The sequence below is a fragment of the Ranitomeya variabilis genome, chromosome 5 (genome assembly GCF_051348905.1).
Source record: "Ranitomeya variabilis isolate aRanVar5 chromosome 5, aRanVar5.hap1, whole genome shotgun sequence".
In the NCBI taxonomy this organism is placed as follows: Eukaryota; Metazoa; Chordata; class Amphibia; order Anura; family Dendrobatidae; genus Ranitomeya; species Ranitomeya variabilis.
Window position 1 is genome coordinate 47,434,782 of NC_135236.1, and position 10,968 is coordinate 47,445,749.

A 10,968-nucleotide genomic window follows, 5' to 3' on the forward strand; every position below is an offset into this window, starting at 1 on the left:
GATGAACATCTCCATATCGCTATAGGGGGTGTAGAGCGAGCAGATACATCGGGACCCCTCATCTGCCACATACATACTCATCACTATTACAGATGCTTTATGGTAGTTGAGGGGTCCTGTTATATATTTTGTATTGGGGTCCAAATAGTTGAAGTTACACCTCTGATCACATCTGTGTGTCATAGTGAAAAGTAACTGAGGACTACAAACACTGAACGCCGTGGATCATGATTAGAGATGAGTGAACATCGTCGGCTCCGTCCTTATTCGGCAAGCTATAGCACGTAACTGAAGAAGCTGCATCAGGACCCCGGATACCTGGAGCGCTCCCGATAATCAGCTGCATGTGTCATGGGTATGTGACAGCCACAACACATGCATGGAGAGACTGCTTGTTGTGACTGTCACACAGCCGCGACACATGCAGCTGCCTGTTGTGAATTTACTTTTTGCTCCCTCTAGTGGTTACTAGTTTTTTGACTCTGGTTTTTCTGTCATTCCTTTTATCCGCACCTGGGTCGTTAGTTAAGGGTGTTGCTATTTAAGCTCCCTGGACCTTCAGTTCAATGCCTGGCAACGTAGTTATCAGAGCTAGTCTGCTGTGCTCTTGTCTACTGATCCTGGTTCCAGTTATATCAGCTAAGTCCGCTTTTTGCTTTTTGCTATTTTGTTTTGGTTTTGTATTTTTGTCCAGCTTGTTCCAAATATATATCCTGACCTTTGCTGGAAGCTCTAGGGGGCTGGTGTTCTCCCCCCGGACCGTTAGACGGTTCGGGGGTTCTTGAATTTCCAGTGTGGATTTTGATAGGGTTTTTGTTGACCATATAAGTTACCTTTCTTTATTCTGCTATCAGTAAGCGGGCCTCTCTGTGCTAAACCTGGTTCATTTCTGTGTTTGTCATTTCCTCTTACCTCACCGTTATTATTTGTGGGGGGCTTCTATCCAGCTTTGGGGTCCCCTTCTCTGGAGGCAAGAAAGGTCTTTTGTTTTCCTCTACTAGGGGTAGCTAGATTCTCCGGCTGGAGCGTGTCATCTAGAATCAACGTAGGAATGATCCCCGGCTACTTCTAGTGTTGGCGTTAGGAGTAGATATATGGTCAACCCAGCTACCACTGCCCTATGAGCTGGATTTTTGTATTCTGCAGACTTCCACGTTCCTCTGAGACCCTCGCCATTGGGGTCATAGAGTTTGCCAGGCCAGTATTAAATGTTTAATGCATTGCAGAAGAGGGATTATAAGAAAGAAGATTCTGAGTTTTTTTTTTTTTCTTCTTCCCCTTTACCTCAGAGTGGCTATGCTTGCTGCAGACATGAATGTCCAGACCTTGATTACAAGTGTGGACCAGCTGGCTACTCGTGTGCAGGGCATACAAGACTATGTTATCAGTAATCCTAGGTCAGAACCTAAAATACCGATTCCTGAACTGTTTTCCGGAGACAGGTTTAAGTTTAGGAATTTTGTGAATAATTGTAAATTGTTTTTGTCCCTGAGACCCTGTTCATCTGGAGACTCTGCTCAGCAAGTAAAAATTGTTATTTCGTTCTTACGGGGCGACCCTCAGGATTGGGCTTTTTCGCTGGCGCCAGGAGATCCGGCATTGGCTGATATTAATGCGTTTTTTCTGGCGCTCGGTTTACTTTATGAGGAACCCAATCTTGAGATTCAGGCAGAAAAGGCCTTGCTGGCTATGTCTCAGGGGCAGGACGAGGCTGAAGTGTACTGCCAAAAATTTCGGAAATGGTCCGTGCTGACACATTGGAACGAGTGTGCACTGGCCGCTAATTTTAGAAATGGCCTTTCTGAAGCCATTAAGAATGTTATGGTGGGTTTTCCCATTCCCACAGGTCTGAATGATACTATGGCACTGGCTATTCAAATTGACCGGCGGTTGCGGGAGCGCAAAACCGCAAATTCCCTCATGGTGTTGTCTGAACAGACACCTAATTCGGTGCAATGTGATAGAAAAATCGCAAATTCCCTCATGGTGTTGTCTGAACAGACACCTGATTTAATGCAATGTGATAGAATCCTGACTAGAAATGAGCGGAAAATTCATAGACGCCGGAATGGCTTGTGCTACTACTGTGGTGATTCTACACATATTATCTCAGCATGCTCTAAACGTATAGCTAAGGTTGTTAGTCCTGTCACCGTTGGTAATTTGCAACCTAAATTTATTCTGTCTGTAACTTTGATTTGCTCACTGTCGTCTTTTCCTGTCATGGCGTTTGTAGATTCAGGTGCTGCCCTGAGTCTTATGGATCTGTCATTTGCTAAGCACTGTGGTTTTACTCTTGAACCATTAGAAAATCCTATTCCTCTTAGGGGTATTGATGCTACGCCATTGGCAGCAAATAAACCGCAGTATTGGACACAGGTTACCATGTGCATGACTCCTGAACACCGCGAGGTGATACGTTTCCTGGTTTTACATAAAATGCATGATTTGGTTGTTTTAGGGCTGCCATGGTTACAGACCCATAATCCAGTCCTGGACTGGAAGGCTATGTCAGTCTCAAGTTGGGGCTGTCGTGGTATTCATGGGGATTCCCTGCCTGTGTCTATTGCTTCTTCTACGCCTTCGGAAGTTCCGGAGTATTTGTCTGATTATCAGGATGTCTTCAGTGAGTCTGAGTCCAGTGCACTGCCTCCTCATAGGGACTGTGACTGTGCTATAGATTTGATCCCAGGCAGTAAATTTCCTAAGGGAAGACTGTTTAATCTGTCGGTACCTGAACATACCGCTATGCGTTCATATATCAAGGAGTCTCTAGAGAAAGGACATATTCGTCCGTCTTCTTCCCCTCTTGGTGCGGGATTCTTTTTTGTGGCAAAAAAGGACGGATCTTTGAGACCTTGTATTGATTATCGGCTTTTAAATAAGATCACTGTCAAATTTCAGTATCCTTTACCGCTGTTGTCTGACTTGTTTGCCCGGATTAAAGGTGCCAAGTGGTTCACCAAGATAGATCTTCGTGGTGCGTACAACCTTGTGCGCATTAAGCAAGGTGATGAATGGAAAACCGCATTCAATACGCCCGAAGGTCATTTTGAGTACTTGGTGATGCCTTTTGGGCTCTCCAATGCGCCTTCAGTTTTTCAGTCCTTTATGCATGACATTTTCCGGAAGTATCTGGATAAATTTTTGATTGTTTATCTGGATGATATTTTGTTTTTTTCTGATAATTGGGATTCGCATGTGGAGCAGGTCAGGTTGGTCTTTAAAATTTTGCGTGAAAATTCTTTGTTTGTCAAGGGCTCAAAGTGTCTCTTTGGTGTACAGAAGGTTCCCTTTTTGGGGTTCATTTTTTCCCCTTCTGCTGTGGAGATGGACCCAGTCAAGGTCCGAGCTATTCTTGATTGGACTCAGCCCTCGTCAGTTAAGAGTCTACAGAAGTTCTTGGGTTTCGCTAACTTCTACCGTCGTTTTATCGCTAATTTTTCTAGCATTGTGAAACCTTTGACGGATATGACCAAGAAGGGCTCCGATGTAGCTAACTGGGCTCCTGCTGCCGTGGAGGCTTTCCAGGAGTTGAAACGCCGGTTTACTTCGGCGCCTGTTTTGTGCCAGCCCGATGTCTCACTTCCCTTTCAGGTTGAGGTGGATGCTTCAGAGATTGGAGCAGGGACCGTTTTGTCGCAGAGAGGCCCTGGTTGCTCTGTTATGAAACCTTGTGCCTTTTTCTCTAGGAAGTTTTCGCCTGCCGAGCGAAATTATGATGTGGGCAATCGGGAGTTGTTGGCCATGAAATGGGCATTTGAGGAGTGGCGTCATTGGCTCGAGGGTGCTAAGCATCGTGTGGTGGTCTTGACTGATCACAAAAATCTGATGTATCTCGAGTCTGCTAAACGCCTTAATCCGAGACAGGCCCGCTGGTCATTGTTTTTCTCCCGCTTTGATTTTGTTGTCTCGTATTTACCAGGTTCAAAGAATGTGAAGGCCGATGCTCTTTCTAGGAGCTTTGTGCCTGATGCTCCTGGAGTCGCTGATCCTGTTGGTATTCTTAAAGATGGAGTTATCTTGTCAGCTATTTCTCCGGATCTGCGACGTGTGTTGCAGAGATTTCAGGCTGATAGGCCTGAGTCTTGTCCACCTGACAGACTGTTTGTCCCGGATAAGTGGACCAGCAGAGTCATTTCCGAGGTTCATTCCTCGGTGTTGGCAGGTCACCCGGGAATTTTTGGCACCAGAGATCTGGTGGCCAGGTCCTTTTGGTGGCCTTCCTTGTCAAGGGATGTGCGGTCATTTGTGCAGTCCTGTGGGACTTGTGCTCGAGCTAAGCCTTGCTGTTCTCGTGCCAGCGGTTTGCTCTTGCCCTTGCCTGTCCCGAAGAGACCTTGGACACATATCTCCATGGATTTCATTTCTGATCTTCTGCTATCCCAGGGCATGTCCGTTATCTGGGTGATATGTGATCGCTTCTCAAAGATGGTCCATTTGGTTCCTTTGCCTAAGCTGCCTTCCTCTTCCGATCTGGTTCCTGTGTTTTTCCAGAACGTGGTTCGTTTGCACGGCATCCCTGAGAATATTGTGTCAGACAGAGGATCCCAGTTCGTTTCCAGATTCTGGCGATCCTTTTGTAGTAGGATGGGCATTGATTTGTCGTTTTCGTCTGCTTTCCATCCTCAGACTAATGGACAGACGGAGCGAACCAATCAGACTTTGGAGGCTTATTTGAGGTGTTTTGTCTCTGCTGATCAGGACGATTGGGTGACATTCTTGCCGTTGGCTGAGTTTGCCCTTAATAATCGGGCTAGTTCCGCCACCTTGGTTTCGCCTTTTTTCTGCAACTCTGGTTTCCATCCTCGCTTTTCTTCGGGTCATGTGGAGCCTTCTGACTGTCCTGGGGTGGATTCTGTGGTGGATAGGTTGCAGCGGATCTGGAATCATGTGGTGGACAACTTGAAGTTGTCACAGGAGAGGGCTCAGCGCTTTGCCAACCGCCGCCGCGGTGTGGGTCCCCGACTACGCGTTGGGGATTTGGTATGGCTTTCTTCCCGCTTTGTTCCTATGAAGGTCTCCTCTCCCAAATTTAAACCTCGTTTTATTGGGCCTTACAAGATATTGGAAATCCTTAATCCTGTATCTTTTCGTCTGGATCTTCCTGTGTCGTTTGCTATTCACAATGTATTTCATAGGTCCTTGTTGCGGCGGTACATTGTGCCTATAGTTCCTTCTGCTGAGCCTCCTGCTCCGGTGTTGGTTGAGGGCGAGTTGGAGTACGTGGTGGAGAAGATCTTGGATTCTCGCCTCTCCAGGCGGAGGCTTCAGTACCTGGTCAAGTGGAAGGGCTATGGTCAGGAGGATAATTCCTGGGTGGTCGCCTCTGATGTTCATGCGGCCGATTTAGTTCGTGCCTTTCATGCCGCTCATCCTGATCGCCCTGGTGGTCGTGGTGAGGGTTCGGTGACCCCTCACTAAGGGGGGGGTACTGTTGTGAATTTACTTTTTGCTCCCTCTAGTGGTTACTAGTTTTTTGACTCTGGTTTTTCTGTCATTCCTTTTATCCGCACCTGGGTCGTTAGTTAAGGGTGTTGCTATTTAAGCTCCCTGGACCTTCAGTTCAATGCCTGGCAACGTAGTTATCAGAGCTAGTCTGCTGTGCTCTTGTCTACTGATCCTGGTTCCAGTTATATCAGCTAAGTCCGCTTTTTGCTTTTTGCTATTTTGTTTTGGTTTTGTATTTTTGTCCAGCTTGTTCCAAATATATATCCTGACCTTTGCTGGAAGCTCTAGGGGGCTGGTGTTCTCCCCCCGGACCGTTAGACGGTTCGGGGGTTCTTGAATTTCCAGTGTGGATTTTGATAGGGTTTTTGTTGACCATATAAGTTACCTTTCTTTATTCTGCTATCAGTAAGCGGGCCTCTCTGTGCTAAACCTGGTTCATTTCTGTGTTTGTCATTTCCTCTTACCTCACCGTTATTATTTGTGGGGGGCTTCTATCCAGCTTTGGGGTCCCCTTCTCTGGAGGCAAGAAAGGTCTTTTGTTTTCCTCTACTAGGGGTAGCTAGATTCTCCGGCTGGAGCGTGTCATCTAGAATCAACGTAGGAATGATCCCCGGCTACTTCTAGTGTTGGCGTTAGGAGTAGATATATGGTCAACCCAGCTACCACTGCCCTATGAGCTGGATTTTTGTATTCTGCAGACTTCCACGTTCCTCTGAGACCCTCGCCATTGGGGTCATAACAGCTGCCGCACCGGACACCTGATCATCGGGAGCCCTCCATTGTACTGCACGGTATGATTATCCTATAATCTAGGGCTCCAAGTCAACATTTGATCGGTCAAGAGTCCGGGGAAATTTTGGGCTTCACCATACATTGTTCATGACCTCACTGTTATCTTATGGGGGAAAGGGATGAGAAACAGTACGAAGAATTCCCCAGGGCCTAAATTCTCTATTACTGAAAGCAATTTTATCCTTCATACGGAAACATAAATGCCCATGAGTGAGAGCGGTGATGCCATGATGCCATCATTATGGAGGCCTCCCCTTATTGGTACACATACCACTCCTATATGAATGTGGTAGGAAGATGGAATAAGATAAATACCCCAATACTTGCTTTGCATTCTCCATTTTGTGTGTCAATCTGTTAAAGAAAAAACAATAAAAAAATGAATAATATTACATATACACGTTTACCAAAATGGTAGGAAGAGAAATCATACTATTAAGCCTTAGTATAACCAGTGCAGACATCTCTATGTATTATTACAGGGAGAATATTGGAGAATCAATAATCGCAGTTATATCAGATACATACATTTCAACCAGATGTTCCGCCTCCTCTTCCTCCTCCTCTTCCTCTTCCTCCTCCGCCTCCTCTTCCTCCTCCACTTACTCTTCCTCCTCCTCTTCCTCCTCCTCCTCTTACTCCTCCTCTTACTCCTCCTCCTCCGCCTCTTTCTCCTCCTCCTCTTCCTCCTCCGCCTCCTCTTCCTCCTATTTCCTCCTCTTACTCCTCCTCCTCCTCTTCCTCCTCCACCTCTTTCTCCTCCTCCTCTTCCTCCTCCGCCTCCTCTTCCTCCTCCTTCTCCGCTACCTTCCTCCTATTAAAGAGTAAGAAGACAATGAGAATTGATGTCATCTGCTCCATAACTGATAACAGAAGATCATCAGTGGTCACTAGATGGATTTTATAATCAGATATAGACAGTAATTATAGAATAGAGACCCCAACTTATATCACACTTATCAATATTACAGTAGCCAAAACTGGGACTCTTAAGCCATTAATGTCTCCACAAACCAACATGGCCAGCCCTCTGAACATAACCCCAAACACAGAACTTTCAAAGGAGTTTTGACCTTTTATAACACTTTCTGGTGCAGATTATAACTATTCTGTTGAGCCTTGCCTTTCCTGGCCCTTCAACTAGGCGGTATCCATGTTTTTATACAGGGTCAGGGCTGGAGTAAAAAAAGCGTCAAAAGGCGCTAAATTGTATTTGGAACCTTGTGTTATATAAAAAATATGCAACTTTTGAGGCAGCGTAAGATGAATTCACCCCTATGAGTTAATTTCAAAATATTTGGATACTATAAATCTGCCATGTCTGAACTTGGCCTTGGGGAAGACTCAGACGGCTGTACAACTTGGACAAGGATCGCAATGCTCAGAATGGCCGACGGCTCTCCCGACCCGAGCGTGATGGCATGTACTGTATTTCTATGCAGCTGTGACGCTCGGGTCGGGAGAGCGATAGCCAGTCTGAGCGTTGCGTTGCGATCCTCACCCGAGTTACCACCGTCTGACACTTCCCTTAGGCTAATGCTCGGCGGTAACACGGAGTCACCCGCCATTCTCATCACTCACATGGAGCCTCAAGGTTTCTCTAGGAGAGAAGTTGCAGGAGATTATGGGGACATGGAAGGTGACTCTCTGCCATCAAGTGGCCCCAGTCTATCAGAAAAAGTGTAGATTTAGGATAATTAAGCATTTACCTTATTCTCCTCACCAATAACTCTCTCTCTCGCAAACAATAAAATCCTAAAATGATTGGAAAAAAGAAGAATTATAGCAGACATCAAATTCCACTCCTGTTCTGATATTTGTGAAGAAGTGAATGTGGAACAGTCGGTTGCTGACACCTCAGATCATTAAGTACATAAATTGTCCCTTTTAAATAAGGGAATAAATATCTATGAGCGGAAAGAGATGTCCAGACCTTACAGGGCTAATACCGATAGATAAAGAAGAAAGTAACGGAACATAATAAAGGACATAAAAAGAGTAATACAAAGTCTCCTTAAACTTTTCTTCCAACAGCAGCCCTCTAGTGAGCATCCCCTTGGCATTTACCGTGATGTCACCGTGTGATGTCACCGCATTCTGTGAATTACTAATCACCAGTAACGACAGTAACTGTCGGAAGTGACAAAAACCTGCAACCAATCCAGTTTACATGAAATGGTGCTTCAAGGGATTGTACAGGATTAGAAAAACAACTGCTTTATTCCAAACAACAGCGTCACACCTTTACACAGGTTGTGTGTGGTACTGTAAGGAGCGAGAGTCACAGACACCAGGGAGATGATAGGACATAAATCAGGAGCGAGAGTCACAGACACCAGGGAGGTGATAGGACATAAACCAGGAGCGAGAGTCACAGACACCAGGGAGGTGATAGGACATAAATCAGGAGCGAGAGTCACAGACACCAGGGAGATGATAGGACATAAATCAGGAGCGAGAGTCACAGACACCAGGGAGATGATAGGACATAAATCAGGAGCGAGAGTCACAGACACCAGGGAGATGATAGGACATAAATCAGGAGTGAGAGTCACAGACACCAGGGAGATGATAGGACATAAATCAGGAGCGAGAGTCACAGACACCAGGGAGATGATAGGACATAAATCAGGAGTGAGAGTCACAGGCACCAGGGAGATGATAGAACATAAATCAAGAGGGAGAGTCAGAGACACCAGGGAGGTGATAAAACATAAATCAGGAGCGAGAGTCACAGACACCAGGGAGGTGATAGAACATAAATCAGGAGTGAGAGTCACAGACACATGGGAGATGATAGGACATAAATCAGGAGCGAGAGTTACAGACACCAGGGAGATGATAGGACATAAATCAGGAGTGAGAGTCACAGACACCAGGGAGATGATAGGACATAAATCAGGAACCAGAGTCACAGACACCAGGAGATGATAAAACATAAATCAGGAGTGAGAGTCACAGACACCAGGGAGGTGATAGAACATAAATCAGGAGTGAGAGTCACAGACACATGGGAGATGATAGGACATAAATCAGGAGTGAGAGTCACAGACACCAGGGAGATGATAAGACATAAATCAGGAGTGAGAGTCACAGACACCAGGGAGATGATAGGACATAAATCAGGAGCGAGAGTCACAGACACCAGGAGGTGATAGGACATAAATCAGGAGCGAGAGTCACAGTCGCCAGGGAGATGATAGGACATAAATCAGGAGCGAGAGTCACAGACACCAGGGAGATGATAGGACATAAATCAGCAGCGAGAGTCACAGACACCAGGGAGGTGATAGGACATAAATCAGGAGCGAGAGTCACAGACACCAGGAGATGATAGGACATAAATCAGGAGCGAGAGTCACAGACACCAGGGAGATGATAGGACATAAATCAGGAGCGAGAGTCACAGACACATGGGAGGTGATAGGACATAAATCAGGAGCTGATATATAAGGTACTTACTCTCCACTAACTGCAGCCCTCAGAGGAGTTCCGCTCGGCAGTTGCTTATATATCATCGTCACAACATTCTGTGACATCATAACCGACAATCAGCTGCAGCCAATGCAGTGTACATGGAATGGTCTGCTAACCCCTGATGGACACAACTGGTTTTGGCCTTAGAGACAGAACATTTTATTTATTAAGGAATAAAACAAATAAAAAAATCTGCATATTTGGTATCGCAACACGTGAAAAAAGCCTGAACAAAATATTAAGATATTAAACTCAAATAGCAAATGCCGTAATGAGAAATTAAAGAAAAGAATCAAAAAAAATGTGAAACTCTAAGAATTGCATTTTATTCAGTCGTCATCTCCTTAGAAAAATGTGATAAAAGCGATAAGAAAGTTTTAATTTCCCCACAATTATATAATTGAAGATGTCAGCCTGCCACGCTAAAAAAAATAAAACAAACCCTCATAGAAAACTAAAAGCTGCAGGAAATAACAACACAAAACGATTTTTTTGCTTTTCATAAATTTCATTTTTTTTTTCATTTAAATGAACAAAACCCTAAAACTTTCCAAGTTTGTCATCGCTGTAATAGTCCTGAGCTGCAGAGTCCTATTTCCGGGACATTTTACCCCACAATGAACGGCAGAGACACTAACCTGAGAGAACAATGGTGGGATTGCAGTTCTCCCCCAATCTCTCCGCACCTGGAATTCTTCTCCGTTTCTGGCACATTGGACGTTACAATGAATGACGTCGTTCACACTATAACTCGTCTCACAAAAAACTATTCCTCACACGGCTTCGATTGACGGAAAAATAAAGTTATGACTCTTGGAAAAATGGGAGGAAAAAGAATAAGAGCAAAAACTGAAAATCGCCCTGTTGGGAATTGTTAAAAATTCCCTGGTCCTTACATAAAAAACTATAGAAATGCCTGGTGCGGCCGGCCTCATCCCCACAAATAAAAACTGCTTATGGTGCACACAACAGTCTAATATGTCCAGGAACGGTCCAAAGTCTCATCCTTTGTAACTTGCCATCAGCTTCTTTGAGTGGATGGTTCCTCTTCAGCAGCATCCTGCCAGCACTATAGGTGCAGAGACTTCCTTTACCTCGCTTCCCAGCATGCAATGCTCCTGTTATTCTCCAGTTGCTTGCCTGCTCTGACCTGAAAGCCGCTCTTTGATCCATATATTATTAAAACATACAATATTGTACCAGAAGTTTTTATTATTTTTATGCAATTAAATTCTATACGCAGATTCA

The 10,968-nt window shown here is 45.1% G+C and overlaps 1 protein-coding gene across 1 annotated transcript in view; it reads right to left on the bottom strand.

The window, feature by feature from the left end:
• The window catches only part of LOC143773283 (uncharacterized), a 43,005-nt gene extending 36,161 nt beyond the window's left edge, over positions 1-6,844 (bottom strand). The window contains exons 1-2 of the mRNA XM_077260768.1: positions 6,772-6,844; positions 6,559-6,597 (exon numbers count right to left, since the gene is read on the bottom strand). Of these exons, the coding sequence (XP_077116883.1) occupies positions 6,559-6,584 (26 nt within the window). The 5' untranslated portion in view covers positions 6,585-6,597; positions 6,772-6,844. The remainder of the gene's footprint in view (positions 1-6,558; positions 6,598-6,771) is intronic.
• Positions 6,845-10,968: the final 4,124 nt, after the last annotated feature.